Source organism: Rhea americana, unplaced genomic scaffold, assembly GCF_003343005.1.
Source record: "Rhea americana isolate MKP2758 unplaced genomic scaffold, rheAme1 scaffold_48, whole genome shotgun sequence".
NCBI lineage: Eukaryota > Metazoa > Chordata > Aves > Rheiformes > Rheidae > Rhea > Rhea americana.
The window spans coordinates 4,705,249-4,722,920 of NW_028186623.1; the positions used below are offsets into that span (position 1 = coordinate 4,705,249).

The 17,672-nt window shown below is 43.1% G+C and overlaps 1 protein-coding gene across 1 annotated transcript; it reads right to left on the reverse strand.

The window, feature by feature from the left end:
- Positions 1–1,171: 1,171 nt before the first annotated feature.
- On the reverse strand, positions 1,172–16,165 carry POU2AF1 (POU class 2 homeobox associating factor 1). The gene is made up of 5 exons (XM_085316902.1): positions 16,099–16,165; positions 4,048–4,175; positions 3,248–3,290; positions 2,885–3,156; positions 1,172–1,509 (listed from the first exon to the last, which is right to left on the reverse strand). Exons 1-5 carry the CDS (start codon positions 16,112–16,114, stop codon positions 1,198–1,200), a joined length of 771 nt encoding a protein of 256 aa, XP_085173028.1. The 5' UTR covers positions 16,115–16,165; the 3' UTR covers positions 1,172–1,197.
- Positions 16,166–17,672: the final 1,507 nt, after the last annotated feature.

Here is a 17,672-nt window from a genome sequence, read left to right on the forward strand (position 1 = left end):
TTATTTGCCAGAAAAGAAAATCAAAAAGCTATAAAGAGAAAGCATGCACCTGGGAGACTACAGCACAGAGAAACTTTCCACAGCAGTATGGCACAAGAGAGGTCACTAAGGTTCCCTGTCACAGCGCGACACCGCCAAATTCACGCTCAAATGCTAGAGAGCAAAYGAAAGTATTGCCGGCTAACAGTAATGCCATGAACTCCTTGTCAGACTGAAGTCCAGATTTTGGAAGACCCTGTCTTCTCAATGATCTCCTGATATGGGGCCATGTCTTGCAATCCTGACTCAGGCAAAACTCTCGGTGACTTCAGTGGGACCAGGATCTGTCCATTGGTAGAACATGCAGCATTACCAGYCAGCCACAAAACCGGGCCCTCCCCATCTTTAAGGCGGATATTTTAGAGTCCCAAAACATCCTGCAGCTGAAGGACTGTGACTCCAAAGCACTGCCCCAGATCTACGTGTTTGTCTATCAACTCGGCAAGCGTGCCTGCAAGTGAAATGAAACACTTCACCTAGGCCATTTTGTGCTGCTCAGTGAACAGGGACATCTGACTGCACTGGCATTTAGTTCAACTGTATTGATTTCTTGTCTTCAGACTGATGCACCTACAGCGGTAAAATGACGCTAAACTTTTCATTTTCTTGTTTTTCCAAAGGGGCGGTTCAATTTAGAAAAGAAAAATCTCAATTTAGGTCCCCAAAATACTTTTCTGGCAGCCTAAATCCAGTAAAGATTCCTCCACAGACAAAGCAAAGAAACACATACGAGGCATTTATGTAGCACTCTGGACAACAGTCCTATTGAATAAATTCCTGCCAACATTTAGAGACAAGCGTACCCTTTCCAAATGCTACGCTCAGAGGTGGCTACGCTGCAGTATGCCAATTTGAGACCCCGCCCTGGGTCTGAGAATGAGTCACCTTGTGCTGAGGCTGAGCCCAAGAATTGCACAGCATTAAGAGCCTGCCTGGGAGAGCTGGCAGGAACTATAATGGCACAGTAATGGTGTGCTGAGCCCCAGGACAAAGTGAATTCTGCACAACACACAAATCACGGTGCACTAGACGTGGCCAGCGAAGTACCAAGTCCCCACCCCCACCCCCCAGCCTGCTTTTCCTTTTATTTTTACTCAAAACTCACTGCAGGGCCAAGTGAGTACTGAGTAAGTGAGGATCAGGCCCAAGATGTGCAACTCAAAGCCCTTCAACAGAGAGAGCATGATTTAAAACATACGTATCATTGTCTTCGTCTTCCAGAAGCAGCTTCTCGATGGGCAGCGTGCCGATGACTCGCCTAGCATCCTCCAGCTCCTGGGGGGCCGGCTCGGGAATGGAGATGGGCAGAGGCACAAACTGTGGCCCGGGAAGCGTGGAGGAAGCCGGCTGGTACTGCAAGGTGGAGGCTGGCAGCGCAGAGAGGGGCTGTGCCCATGGGAAATACGTGAGGGGTGCCTGCTGCTCCGTCACCTCGATCTGAGGCACGACTGCTGGGGTGGTGCTTCTGGGCTGTCGAAGTACGAAAGAAATAAAACAAGACAATTGGCCAGGTAAAGGGGCAGTGGGGACAACAAACGAACAGAAAGATGAAGGATGCTTGGTCTCACTTTCAACGTCCCTTTTCCTGTCTCTGGGTAAAGCTTTATGCTGAGTACGACAGTTTTCCCACGCTGGCTCCCATGAGAGTGGTGGCTGTGGGTGTCCCAGGTGCTTGCAGGCAGTAGTTTGCACCCATGACAAGTCCCCTCTAGCTTTCTGTTCCCATTCCCACCCTTACTGTAAGCCCATGAGACAGTTACACCCTGTGCTGAAAACTGCCCTCCTTGACAGTGTCTCTTTAGTATCATGAACACACAAGTGGGCACAACCCCGCTGCCACAAGGCTGAAGGCAGTTTATTCTGGCCTCTGTGACAGTCCGTCATGGGCAGACGGACCAGAGAGACACTTGAAATGGTAGCACCTCCTCAGTGGTGAAGGCCACAGGCATGGGCACTTGCTGATCTGCTTTGTGTGCTTCAGCAGCTGAACTGAACCACTCAAAGGAAAATAAGTTACGCAGGTTCAACCAAAACATAAGTCTGTGTCCTCCTCTGCTTCAGCCCTATTCTTTCATCTGTAAATACCAATTTTTGAGAAATTTATCACTAAGTTATTTTTCCAGCTCCACCCAGTGGACGTTTCTCCCAGAATCCCACTTACTTGAAAAAAATAGTGCGTGCGGGTGTGCATACTCTGAGTTAAAGGGTGAAGAATCTCTTGGAGACTGCCCACAATCTCAGGAGTGACTATGTTCTTGTTACTTGTCCAGAAACAGTATTTATTGTCTGTACAATATTCTGTGAATCCATTCAATGAACAACTATAATTCTACTTTCTCAAACACTGCAAATCAAAGCTGCAGAACACTTCATCAAGCTGGCAGTGATGACAACAGTAACTGTAGTGTTCCTTACTATTATTCTCAAACTTGCAAACAATATTTTCCTGCAATAAACATCTATCACAGCCTTGATCAAACTCAGGACACTGGCAACCCTGCTGCTGATTTTGATGAGAGATGACTCATATGCCAGGACAGCAGCAAGAACAATCTGACTGTTGACGATGTGGGAAGTGCTGGAGGGGTGGGGAGAGCTGAGGAAACAGCAGTAGAGTCCACCCGATACCAATGCAACTGCCTCTTTTCTGTCACTTTCAAACCACACCAATTCCCAGCACAGAGCAGACAGGGTCAATACTCGAATAACTATGGGGCATACATGCAAAGACACACAATGTTACAGTAATTAAATAAATCACACCAATTAAATCCTGGACTCGCTATGATTCTTCCTGGAAAGTGGGAATTTTACCTCCATTTCTAACCTACGTATTTTGACTTACTGCAAAATTGGTGATCAGCGGTTGAGAAGTGTAAGTCAGAACAGATGAAGGTCCAACAAGAGTGTAGCTAGGACACATAGGCTGAACATACATATCTGCTGTGTATGGACAGCTGACTGCTTCATGGGACATATAATCGGGGTAAGTGGTCCACTGAGTTAAAGGCTGTAAGGATGTAGAAGAGGGTTGGGGGAGCCAACCAGAACAGAGCGCTCCATCATCTGTGATGGGCAATGTAGAGGCAGCAACATCCATATCAATGCAAGGCTGGCCTGAAAAACAGAAGAGGATTAAAGTCCAGCTCAGGTAGAGCCCTTCTTGCAGCAGGGCTGAGAGATGCTTAGAAAGGCAGGGAAACATTACCCATTGGTGAATACGAAGGAAGCGGCTGATGGGGYAAGACAACCTGGAAAAGAGAACAAAAATATCTAGGGATTAGGCTTTGAGTTCAATCCCCTCTGAAAAGAATACAGTTAGGAACAGAATGTATTAGCTATTAGCAGTTGAGTATCAGCTACTGCTCTAATGTCAGTGCCTGAAGTTTCCCTACCTTTCTCTCTGAAAAAACAAAACAACACAACACAACACAACAACAACAACAACAAACAGGAGAACTGAGCCTGGCAGCCACTTCACACAAACTCCAGCCCTCTCCAGGGGCCTGGCCAAAGCCCATGTGTGACTTCAGCTCAAAAGGGCTTTAAACAAAATATAAACTTTGTGTTGCACCATTGCACAGAGGGAGTTCCTCTTCAGAGAGGAACCAGTCCAACCACCTCCTCCTGGGAGGACAGGTAGATGTAGGTTGAAACTAACAACCAAGTAGCTAAGTACATCTTTGACTGGTCTCTTCTGTGCTGTTGAACATGCTGCTTAGCTTCCAAGCCACTTTCTGTTCATGTGGGTTAGATCCTGCCAAGTACTTYCACCTTTGTATAAAGTCAAGAGAGATTTAAGTTGCTTAGCACCTGAGAAGCATCCTACCTAAACTGAGGAGGTATTTATTGCTATCTCCAGGTAACATAAGCTTCCACTACCTCCAAAATGCTTTGGAGGTGCAAAGGTTCCTTCTACTACCATAGTATTGCCAGCTGGTGCCAGGGCTGGTCAACAATCTAGCTAGAGAGGAAGAATTTTCCTCCTGTGTTTGTTTTTTCTCTTACCGTTGTAGCAGCCGTTGCATTGGCATTATGAATATTTCCCCGTTTCCTCTTCAATAGCTCCTTCACCGGCTCTTTGACACGGACTCCTTGATAGGGGCGAGGCTGCGGCTGTTGTTCTGGAGAAGAAGCTGAGAAAGATGCAGGTGACATTTATTTTCCTTTCCTGCCATCTGCAGAGAGCCAAAAGCCCCATGGTAGACCCCTTGTTTGCAGGCTGCTCTCTCAACATGGCCAGTTTCTGGATCCACGCACATTTTCTTCCTGAGCTAAYGATGCCTTTTTGCTAATAGGGGATGTATCATGCCACAGGCTTTCTCTGGACCTTTGCTGCCTGGATGACATGGACATCACACAGATCAGACCATGAAAAAGCTTGCAGCTCCTTCCAGCTGTTAAATGGCTGCAGTAACACAGAGCCTGAGCCCCTTGGTAGTGCATTTAAAGAGCACTGATACATAACTCTCAGTCTGAAAGCTTGGGCAGGCCCCACAGCTGGAATGACCTGGAAGCCAGACCTGGCGATTTCCCCAGCCAAGCTGGCAGGTGTTTTTATGGTCCACGGAAGCTGTATCTTATCAGGCACAGCGTGTAATGAACACAGTCTGCTAAATAAATAGCCCTATCAGTCTAGACATTTATGAAAGCCAGGGAGAATGTAGTACCAGGAAAAGGGATCGCTGCTGTTACATATAGAATAATGCTCTATTTCCGAAAGTAACGGCTATCAACAGAACTCCACCTCTCTTTGTGGGAGTTTTATACACACATGAAATAAGATAGCCRTAGTAAGCCACATGCTCCAAAGGGAGGTGAAGAAGGATGTCCTTCTTCAAAGCTTACCAACTGGGCAGACAAAAGCCAAAAACAGACAGAGGCAACGGACGCATTCTGTTGTTTCYCAAAGTCTCCAGACTATGCCTTTCATTCTGCTGCCTTCAGCAGACTTTTCCTTTTTGTGATTTTCCCAGTGATTTCCCGCCCCCAGCTAATCTCTGAGCCTGAAATTCTGGATTCCTCAGGTTTCTGGCAAAAGCAGTATGAGAGGAACTATTTTATTCAGCCTGAGATTTCACTTGCTTATATTCTTTTGGTGCCGTTGATTTGCMGTGCAGTGATTTACATCCACTTGAAGGACAAATCAGATTGACCATATCTAACAGTTGTAGAATAGACCGGTTAGTAGATATATAGCACACAAAATAATATAAATGCTGTCCAGGTAGGTATATAAGTTAATAGGGATTACATATTCAAGAGAAATATTTTATATTCTGTACTTAGAAGCAGGCTTCGAATATGACCCAATGYAGAAAAGCATCCTTATTTGGAAAGCCATTTAACACCTCACCTGCTTGGTATGCATATCTCTCAGCTTTTGGGAACAGGCACCTGTATTTAAGTGCCATCACAGAACAGAGTCACGTTTCTGTTCCAGAGTTTCGCTCACAGCCTGGCCAGGAGGTTTATAATCTGATCAAGGGGGATGTGACACAGCTTTGCAGACAGTTATAAAGATGACTAATCACAGAGCTTAAACCTATAAACTCTTGTCCATGTTGAAAATTCAAGCTGACAATCAGCTAAGGGGGCCTATCACGAAGCCTCACAACAACCGAAGTTAGAGGAAATAGTTCTTCATATGTCGATACTATCAAGCCCTATCTTACAAGMAGTATTTAGAGGCAATCGATAGCAGGAGGAGACCATAAGATATCAAAGTTCAGGAAGGCCYGATATTTGTAAAACCACTGATAGCAGTACTTTCTACCTGCTCCTTTTTACTGYGTTTTGATTTGTAAATATGCCAGTTGATAAGTTTCCATTTCTAAAGATCACAGTTGGCCTACGGCTTTATGTATTACAGCTAGATACAGTTCAATCCATCTTGAATCTTAAATTGTAAGTGTTATTCCACCCAGAAAACATTTATTCAGATTTACATTCTGTACTTTGCACAACAGAACACGACGATTCATTTTACTTTTTATCATCTCTTCCAGTTAGTTATATTCACCCTGAGATATCTCAGCTGCACCCTTCTGGGGGAAGAAAAGCAGAGTCTAAACAGAGACATTGTAAGTCAGTCTCAAAGAAATATTTAACAGAATAAACATCTCTGTTTTAATTTCATTAAAGAACGAAATACTTCCTTCTCTTCAACTTTGCCATAACACTTAAAAGCCTACCCTTTCTGCCTCATTACATACCATTTAATCATGAGAAGTTCAAAGGCCATTATAAATAGCTTTGGTACCAGACACCACTACAAATATATATATTCAACCGTTCTCATTATTTGTTACCTTTGCACATACAGGGAAACTCCTGTGCTTTAAATTAGGAGGTGAGGAAAGGTGATTTTTCAGCTGCTGTCTGCTCTGCTCTTTCTTTCTGTGGACACTCTTTGTGAGATTTCAAAGTAGAATACTTGCATTCTCATAAATCCTGTGGTTTTTGGAAATGTGGTTTGCTAAAGGAATTAAAGTCACTTTAATTCTACATACATGAATCCACAAGTGGTTTTAATGCAGTTCATATTTTGCTTTTAAAATTTAATTGATATTAATTTATCTGAACGTTCCAGCAAACAAAAGACGGTGCTAAAGAGTGCCTTTGTATGAGCGGTACCGATAACTCTGAAAATGAGCTCAGTGCAAGACAAGAGGCTTGAAATAAGGAGTATTACAAAGGTTCCTTTTTGCTCTTGTATGAGATTTATTTACATTTGGAAATGATTTATTTGAACTTTACTGAAGGCACTTCAGAGTCAGATGTTGCTGCTGTTTATGCTGAGTGAAAACATCAGCTCCGCCAAAGTAAATACGAGCTCTGCTACAGATTGCACAAGAGGCACAACTACACCTCTTGGGTACTATCTTATCCTTGAGCCCTCACGCCGATTTCGCAGAGCCTCCTTGCCGAGTCAGGGTGGGAAAGGATGGCAGTTTCTGGCTCCAGGGTTGGGGGATGGGGAAGGAGAAATTTACTGTAAAAGCTGACAAATATACCTATTCAGAGTTTCCGGTTTAAAGCAAAGTAACCAAAAAACTGAAAAGAAAAAAAAAAGAAAGAAAAAAAGAAACCCAAAGTCTGCAGAACATATTTCAGTTCCCCCCAAGCTGACCTCCAGAATTAAAAATAATGCTAGCACAGCTGCTTTTCCACTGATCAAGTATAGACAATGTCTGAGCATTACAGAAGCAAAATTACTTTTGGCTTTGGCGCATAATTCATCATAAAGCAAAAGAAATATGATCATTCAAAAAGAAAAGCAATTTGAGAAGTAATGATCATCAATAAATATAGGTAATTTCCTCATAAGGATATTTTCATCTCCTTCTTCTTATATCAGGCCTGTCTTAAACTAAGAAGCCTGCCTTGCAYTAAGTTTCAATAAAACAAGACTGCTAGACTGTTGTTTAAGTCATGATGTGTGAACACAAAGGTCCACGTGCCCAAATTCTATTCGAACAAATAAAAGCAAGAGCACAGTGTGCTTTTCAGTGGTCAAGGCCACCAGTCCATTCTAGCTGCCTCGTACTAGTCATACGCCACAAAGCAGCCATATGTCCTCCTTRACGGCACGGGATCTGGAGTTGCAGCTGCTGTCTGACGGTGGTGCAGTACAAAGCATGAGGAGTTAAGAGAAGAGTGGATCTAATCCCCGATTGATCATAACCTGTAAAAAGCTTTGCAAAAGTTTCTACATGTGAAGGTGTCTTAGCTCATTGTAACGCTTTTGTCAGGCCGCCTTACAAACCCTCAGTGTGCGTATGCGCTCAGGTTCCTTTCATCAGGGTTACCACTTATTATATTTGTTGAATGTCAACAAAAGCCTAGCACAAAAAAAAAAAAATGGGAACCTTGGACTTCGAAGTCATCCTTCAAAGTGGCTGGAAAACGCTAYCAGCTGATGAGAAAGTCCCACTAGCTCCAAGTGACAACAGAATAAAAGCTCATACTAATGTTTGACTCCAGATCCCGAAGAAAGCTCTTCGGCTCAGCCTGAAACTGTCAGGACTGCACAGTTTGGGTTGAATACTACCGAAGGGCAGTTTTTCCACTAATTTCAGTGGGTCTTAGATGTAGACTTGAGGATGCCATTATTACTGCTGTTAATGTCATCTCTGTCCTTACATCTCTGACATCTCTGACAACTGGCTTACACCTAGGGGAAAAAATGATTATCCTTCTGAGCATGGGCCCATGTCATGCAGAAGTGGATGGACCCAGTAAGTATCTTGCTGTTTGTTTGAAYAGGAGCATGTCCAGAGTCATGGGCTGACAAGTGCTTCAGAAACAGCTGACAAGTGTACAWGACCACTTGCCCAAGATTAGCAAAAAGCTGAGCAGGTCAGTATCTTGGGCAGTGACTCTGTAAACTCTGGCCTTYGCTTGCTTGTGCTTTGGAGAACATAGCTGAGCTATGTCCATAGCATCTAGTGCAACAATATCCCATCGCTGCATGATATTTACCTTCTCCAGATGATTATCAAAGAAATTTTCTATATACAGATGCAGCCTTTTTAAAGAGATCTAACATCCATGAATGCTAGCTTCAATAAAAGTCTGGGCAGGGAAAACATACAAAGACATTGCTGAAGAGTTAGACCAAGCACCTTTAAAATTCATGTGCCCTTGCATTTGTATTTAACCACTGCTGAAACAGGAGGGAGGATAATGACAAACAGCTGTTGAAGACTGCAAAGATCAAAGCATAACAAGTTTCAGACCACTGAACTTCATACCAGCGCCACTGGCCTTCATACACACATGAATTGCAGATCAGTTTAAACCTTCATCCTTTCAAACAAGTCAGAACAATTTCCCATCAGGCCAATTTTCAATTTGAAATACACTGTTAAGAGTCTGCATGACTGACTGCCTGCAACAGCAAATGACATTCTTGTCACCRTTTCCTAAGATTTACTGTTTCTTTGCTCACACACTGGCATGTGATAAGCTTATCAATTGATCAGCATTACCAATGTAAATATTTTTCTCTTTTCCTCTTTCACCCTCCAATGTAATATAAATTTGAAGAGAAACACAATAGAAATCTTTCTTATTTACAGTAACACCAAAAAGCAAACAGTAATTCTTGAAAACCAATAAAAAGTTAGATTTCAGTTAACAAACCACCAAGTTTCTGATTTGGATCTTGAAGACCAAATTACATAAGGCAGCTGCTGACACTTACCGCACATGGAGAACTTCGGTTAATAAAAAGAATAAAGTGGCTTAGTTTTGAATGCAGTACTTGGATGCTTTGACTCCCATCAGTATCTGCTTACAATAAAACACTGACTCCCATTTAGCACTTTTTTAAGCAGAGGAGTAAGTTTTGGATTACGCTTATCTGCATTTTGCGTTGACTGCAGATGCACAATCCTTCAAAAATAGTTTCAAAAAATATCGACACTAGCTATATTATTTTGGGTGTGCTGCTGCTTTGGAAATGAATCATGTGATCAGAGCTGACATCAGAACCGAAACGGCTGCTTTTGTAATATTGATAATGTTCCACAGTACATCATGGACCACAGTGAAAAGCACTTTGATAAAATCTAGCTCTTCAACAGCTAGGCAGGCATTCCTTCGTACACATATTATTTAATCAGCTCCCCTTGTATTTATATATCCAGCCTACTTAACCACTCATAGTAGCAGATCAGCAAAGATCTTGCGGTTAAAACAAGGAAACCTAAGTTCAGTTCTTAGCTCTGGCAGGCTCCCTACACAAAGTTGAGAAAACAGTCATGCAACAGGTAGATCTCTGAAATTATTCAGCTGCCCAAAGTAAGTGCTTCAATAAAGTTGTTAAAAGCACTTTTCAGTGGTTTTAAAAATCCCTGGGAAGGATGATCCACAGCTGCCAGGCACGGAGGTCCCCCTTGCATGTCACAGATCTATACAGYGAGGAGATGAAACAATCTGCAGTTGCTTTGGCTTTCCCGCATTCGTACGGCTCCTGCCAGGCCCCACCAGGGAACGWCGGTGGTGCTCGAACATCTCGCCAACTGCAGCCTTTCTCCTAACGGCCAGAGCAGGGCACAGTCTGGACGCTCCTAACCACAGTCTGTTACAGCATGACAACTTACCCCTTAGCATTTCTTATGCAGTGGAGTAAGTACTGCAATATTTGTTCAGGTCTTTGTGCTCTCTCCAGCAGAGCTGTCCACCCGGGAAGCTTAAAGTGCACTGCAGAATGAGGGCTCCCTGGGAACAGTCAGCAAAGACAAGCCCTGTCCTCATATGCTTGCTAACAGCTTCCATCAACACCTTAGAGTAGTATTTAGAGAGAGAGAGAGAAACAAAACCAACCAAAATAATAATAATAAATAAAAAAAAAWAAAAATAAAAAATAAAAAAAAACCAGACCCTTCTTCATTGCTGCTTGGTGACAGGTCTGGGGCAGGGAACCAGAGCACTGCAGTTCACTGATCTGTTTGAGATCCCAGATGGTAAAGCAAGACACGGGCACTCAAGAAAAGGGTTATTCATTTAAACTTCATCTGCAGCCCTCGGTATCCTCTCGTGGGTATGACCCTGTCACAAGCGATCAGATCAGTCAAAAAGAGTGGAATATTCTGGAGTGACCCACCTGCAACTCGTGCCCTTTCTTTCCTCTTGAAAGGAAAGCAAAAATCCAGCTTGTTAGTACTAAGATCCATTTTGGGGAGCTGTGTTGGTGGTAACAGTTTAGGGTGGCTAGCAGATAGGTCTCCGGTAAGTGATCTACTTGCCTCACGCAGCCCACTGTGGCTGGCCCTGAGAAGGAACAGCTGGCATACCACGCTCAGACAGACACACGCAGTGTGTCTCAGGGCCACAGGCTTGCATGTCACTGCTCATTTGAAGGGCTGAACACGCAGCCCTTTCCGTGCATCTCATCCCCCTGAAGTGTTCCCATTATTTTTTGTAGACTACTTTGACCAGGAAAGCAGGACAGCAGTGGATTCTCTGCACTGTTTGCTATACTGAAGGTGGGTGGTTTCAAAACCATTTAGTTAAATGCAAAGCACTAGGTAAACATCTGGGCAGAGAATCTGCTCTACAATAAACAAAAACTCAGAGCAAGAGCAAAAGAGCTCAGTGATGGTTCATTGCTCAGCATAAGGAAATGAACTCGGGAGGGTTCTGAGCATAATTAAATCAATAGACTAAATACTTCTGCTGCTTACTAACAACTCAGTACAGCACTTGGCTAGGTTTCATTCTGCTCTCCTATACAGCAATATAACTACTGAAGTCAGTGAAACAGCWTTAGTGTGACAGCAGTGTAAGTTATTTCATAATTATGCCCAGTATCTTTAATTGTCTATCTGCAGTTAGAAGGTTGAWAAGCACAAAATTAGCCTTGGATGCTAGCAGGTCCCTGTGCCCTTGTCCCGTCTGTATCATTCTGGGTACTGTATGCTTTTGCCCACCGTTCTTTAAAAAAGGAAAGAAGAGCGGCCTTCACACCTCCAGATAACCTAAAGGAGTGGAAGACTGAAGAGGACCACGATGAACCTACACTGAATTCRACAGAAAAGAGGTGTTGCAGATTGYAACAAAATCTTAATTTTGTATTTTTTTTTCCCCACCTGGATAGAAACAAACAAAAATGAACAAACAAGGGTGGATTTGAAGAGACTTGAGAAATAACATGAAAGGCTGGCTACAAATCCCTGCAGCTTCCAAACAGAAAAAAAAGAGCTTCCAAGTGCCCAACATGAGTTGGCTGCATTAGCCACAGCAGTGGGGGCTAGTAAAAAAATTTTCAGTTTCAGAACAAGAGAACCCCTAYTACAAAGGGGAAGCTGAGATAGACAGAAAGTATCTTAACCATAAATCTCACCCGCACATCTTAATTCCTCCCAGCCCATAATACTCTTTCCATTTTAGTAATGCAAGCTTTCCATTTAATTGCTCATGTGGTCATTTGTACAGCCTGACACCTGCTTTGTAAAGCATGGATGGGCTCAACTTTCATACTATCCCTCTTTCCCAGTGGGGTTTTACCAAAATTAAGACCCGCAAGATGCAGTTTCAGCTCTCAGTCTCATTATCTGATACTTTCAGAAAGGCTGTACAGAAATCCACATCTGTTGTGTGCAGAAAAGGCTTTATGCATTAAAAAAATATTTGGGAAGAAGTTTTCAAGAGGTGCAAATTCATGTATCTCAGTTGCATGGAAATCTAAGCGTCAAAAGAGCTTAATAGCTGAAAATCTGATCATGTGCTGAAATCCCACYGGACTGCAATAGGAGTTGAGTGCCCAAAGCATTTTGAGCTAGTCAAAGAAGTCACCTAAATATAAARCTCTTGCAGAATTTCAACCTGCTTSTATACCTTCTCATAACAGAAATCATTTGCATGAAAGGTATGTTCATTTTGTCTTCAAAATATAACTACCTGCACAGAGCCACGTAACAGAAAAGTAGCTGGTGCTGCGCGTTAGAAATTTCCCATCTCTGAAGGACTGCCGGGCTGCGGAGCAGACCTGCTTCCACTCAGCAAAATCCTGCCAAAAGCTGGGAACCCCCTACCAGTCACTTCGCTTCTGCCGTGGGAGGGGGTGCTTTCAGGCTGAGACGCTCTCTGGGGTTTTGCTGAGCGGAAGCCCTGGGCCCCACTCCTACAAAGAAGTGCAGCGTGCCGTGACTCTGAGGGAGCGATTTCCAGCGCGCAGGGCCAGCCATGCGAGACCCGCCGGCGGACGAGGGCTTGTAGCTGTAGCAGGGGAAGACAAGGCCTGTTGGTTTCCCTTCAGGGTTTCCCATAGAAAGCTCCCTGAAGAAGTGGGAACCTGCCCTTCGAAGAGCATCTACGAGGTGACAGTTATTTAAAAGTGTTTTGTGCCACCCTCTGGTTTTCAGCTTCAAAGTTTTTTTTTTTTTTTTTTTTTTTTTTAAAGAATCTAGGAAAAAGCATGGAATTTATACCATTTATTTCAAAATCTGTTTTGCTAAAAAAAAAAAAAAAAAGTTTTAATTCAAACCAAGGCTTCCTTATGGAAGAGGTTGCCAGGACTCCTATGTCGTCTCCCCTCATGGAGGTACAGATGGAGCAAACACTTCTACCTTTACATTCAGGCCAGCACCTACCTTGACCCGGAATTGCAAATACAACTCCAGTTAGGTAATCAACTCGGTACTAGTAAGGCAGGAATGCCTTAGCACCCAGCATGTCCTTTGCTTCCTCCAGCAAGGTAATGGTACATAACCTATCGACATCTGCATTAGTCGTCAACCTAGYGTTTAAGTATTTAAACACAGGCTTCATAACGATCTTGTATTTGAACCCATTCTCCTTCAGGAATCAGGGCCAAATGCTAGAATTTGCCAAGCCGCCTTAAGAAATTAAATGTCTGATTCAGTTGGTTTTCACTGGCATTTCAGTTCCTGCCTTTCTTTATCTTCCTTCTGGCTCAATTCTCCCAGCCTCCCTGCTACCTCTGACAGATCCCACATGGGATTCGGGTCTCCTTTAGATGTGCCCCAACACATGGTTCTGTGCATCCCTGTCCTGGTTACTCCATAACACAACAGCTTAGTAYGCAGGGAAGCAGGCCAGCTGCAGGGTGAGGACTCTCAAACCCTCACCTCCCTTCCAGGGGTGTATGGACAGCTATCAGCATAGGTCCCATTTACCTGGCTGTGTGGTGGCACAGTACCACAGGGGGACAAAACATGACAGTGCGATCCCCATACCTGGGGAAAGCTTCACCCACCCCTCACAGTAGCTTCCAAARACTTATTATCGATCTGTCCAGAGTGCTGTTTCGCCAGAACACCTGAGCAGCTCATCTGGCTTTCAATTGTGCTGAAACATCCTGCGTGGCAGAGGAAAGCTATTCCCATTTCCTCAGTGGGCAGCAGAGCAGCACTTTTTACTCTCACATTAGCTTGGGGCTCATGCAAACACACAGCAAGTTTCCTGGCCACCTATACTGTATTTCTGTCATACTATACTCCAGAGCAAGCCAACTGACTCTCTTGGGAGCACTGATGCATCCACGTGGTCATAGGTGGTTTGAACCAGATGGTGCAGGAAACTTGAGGCCAGAGATGGTCACACTAATAGAGACAATTTAGATGCACCAGAAGGGCCAATAGAGACTCRTAGATACTGAGAAATCTAACTTCCACTGAAACTATTGGGACCTAGCACCTAAATAACTATGCAGATCTAAGCAACCTACCTACAACTCGCACCGAGTCTCTGGTAAAGCAGGTAAGTGCAGCCAAGCTGCCAGAGTCAGTCATCAGAATACCCTTCCTGTCTACATATGAAGCCCAAGCAAGTAATTCATTCCTGTAATGGCACAAGAAAGAAGTAGGGTTAATACAATAATAACGTTTCRTGTTAGAAAAGTAATTCTGTATTTATGTTCAGCAAAAAAACCCCAAAGGTCCATAAGATTGAGGAACTCTAACCATGCAATGACACAGCAGACAAAGAAAGCAAATACCAACAGCAAGAACAAAGTCAGTCAGACATCACCTATGGAAATTTCCCCCTCAGCCCCACTGGGTCTTAGTAAACATAGTATCAGGCTGTTTTATCAGCCAGACTAGGAGACAGAGAAGTCCAGCCACTCCTCTGGCTGCTCCGTTTGACCAGTGTGAAAAAGACTTCCACACAGCAGCAGCAAAATCAAAGCAGTTGCTATGTCCCATGCAGGCTTTCAAAGCAGCCAGGAAGCACTGCTGTAACAGGAGAGTCTAGTGTKGAGAAGCTCAGGGAGGATGGAGAGACAGGCAGGTGTTTCCAGTACTGTCTGGAAACTAACTGMGAGAGACTAGCAAAGGCACTAAGGAGATGCCTGACTTCAAGATATAGGTTTTGATCTTTCCCAATCACCTCTGAAGGCACTGGGTGTATAAACACAAAGAAAAAGTACTGATTTAGCTACTAGTTTGATTCTACCTAAAACAGGCTATTARCATTGTCTTTGTCTCTGCAGGGGGGAAAAAAGAAGAGAGAGATTCATAGACTTCCCAAAAGGAAAACAACAGTTGCATCTAACCATCTTCCAGTATGCCCTATCTCATATACCTACAGATTCTGAAAAGAGCACAACATAACGGGAAACAAGGTGTGTTGCCACAGTGCTCCCCACTTGCCRCTTAATACTTGTCAGACAAATTGAAACTCGGCTTAATAAGCAGCTAGAACTTCTTGCTACAGGGCTTTAGACCCCACAACATAATTGCACAAATATATGTTTCAGCCTCCAAAGTTTTCAACCAAAAGATGCAGAAGTGTGTAATAGAGAAAAAAGKTTAACAGTTAATAAGCTCACAGACACATAAGAGTAAACCAATCTCTGTATGACTTATAAACTATCACACAGAAGAAGAGAAGACTCTTGCTAGTTCTAAATTAGATAAATCACTGCAAAATGTTTAAGAAATTMGCCTCTTCCATTCCGGTACTCCAGGTTAACTGAACAGTACGGCAAAATGCAAAGGAGGTGACCATAGCTGCAGGAACAAACATCATCTGCAGATCCATACGGTGAGAATGAAAGAGCTGCAAGAAACGGAGCAAACACTACCTGTATTAGTGATCACTAAACCATCTGAGCAAAGGTGGGCCAAGAGAAGTGAAATTATCTTGAAAACAACAAAGCTGATTTCCTGTAAACTCATAACTGTATTGCCCTCCACTGTTTTGTGTTTCTTTACCTTTTTTATTAGTTGAAAAAAGTACATATCAAAAAAGACACAGAAATAAGATTTCTCACAGGTTTCACTTTTAAAAAGGAAAATTCTCTAGTATGTAACCACTGTAACCTTTGATATAATACCTGCATCCTGTTATTGTTTTTATGAATCATAGTCTTCCATTTGATTCATAGTGATGAATGCCAACAAAGCAGCAATGCCGCCCTGTCTTAATATCCCTACTGGAAAATTAGCATCACGCCGTAGTATTTGTCTCTCGAGCCATGCATCTCTTCGAGTATTGTCTCCCATGCTATGCTAATGCTCAATATTCATTACAATCTTCATCATTTATCACAGTTACGAAAAATAAAGGCAATTAGAGCTCACTTACATTTTTGCCAGTGCATATTCTGTGGCAGGACGGAGTCTTTTTTCTCTTTGATGAAGATAGTTTGGCTTTTTGATTGCTAGTGTGTGTTTGACTCCTTTACGGGGGACGTGATAACTGACTGTCAGGATGTTTCTTTCAGCTTTTTAAAAGCCCCGTGTTCCCGCTGAACTCTGATGTCATCACATCCTCCAACCACAACCACTTTTATATTTTCCCTTGTTCTATGTTGTTCTTCATGACGCTAAACTGTTCCTCCAAGGGCAGAGTGCTCTGGAAGATATTATGCACAGAAAGGCACTTTATACCACCAAAATGTATTTAAACAAATAGTCAAGCCTGGAACCTGTCACTCATGGGACTTTTGTTGGAGTTTTGCAAAATTAGGTCAAAAGGTTGTAGAGCAGAAAAAACACAAGGGTCTTTTAGTAAGATTTTGCCTCCTGTGGAGCTAAAGATGGCCTTGTTTCGTGTAAGACAGCATTCTGCCACTTCACAAGGCGTAACTACTGGCTTCAGCTGCACTGCTCCAGCACACATGCCATGTCTGCCTGGCCCTTTAAATGCTTAACACACTAAAATACAAGACTTGAGTGTTTTCTCCTGCCTTATGAGAATCTCAGCTCCCTGGGGCCACTAAATTTGAACTCATGAGGAAACACCTGTAAACACTTCAAGCCTCATTAAACGAGGACGTCCTTCATTTAAAAAAGAAACCTTTTTTTTCTGTTTTGTTTTTATCAAAATAATTTTCCTACTAAAGGAGAGATGGCCCTTCCAAAATAGCTTGCAAAATTGAAGGAGGAAGGCTGTGAGAAACTTGCCGTAGGAGTTCTWAAAAGTTCTTAATATTAACCGCACCATTATATTTTACTTATTCACACCRTTGCATGAACATCACCTCATAAAACTCCCTGGAAGTTGTAAATGCTACTTTCTCCACTTCTTGGATATGCAAGGAAAGYTGAGAGAAGAGGATTTTCAGGTATGGTGTCTTCTTGCCCATAAGTCAAACAAAGCTGCAGGGATTCCTTCCTCTAAAAATCAGACCATCATTGTGAATTTTCACAGGTAAGGCTGCAACTTAGGGGCTTCATTCCCAGAGAAACATGTATTGGAGGCTGCACAGTAGCCTTTTAGCTACTTTTAGCATGGCATTCCTATCTYCTACTTTGGTTTTCACCACTAATTGCCTCAGCCTAAAGGTTTAATTCCACAAACTTTTCCTCCCATGAAAGCAGTATGGCAGGATCTGGTCGGACCCTCGGTGAGAGGTCTTGTCAAAAAGAATTTCTTCCTTTCAGGCATGCCAAACACCGCCACAGAACACACCGATATTGTGAATCATTTGCAATGCAATTTTGGCCTGGCATTTAACTGGGGGCAGGGGGGAAAAAACAATAAAAACCAGCAACAGGAAAAAAAAAAAAAAAAAAAAAAAACACAGATTAATCAGATGAAGGCTAAATAAGTACATTCCCTCCGGTTCAAATATTTGTCCGAAAAATCCCACAAAGAAACAAATCCCAAACCAAGCAGCATGGAAAGAAATAAGGAACATGTACCTCCTCGTCGCT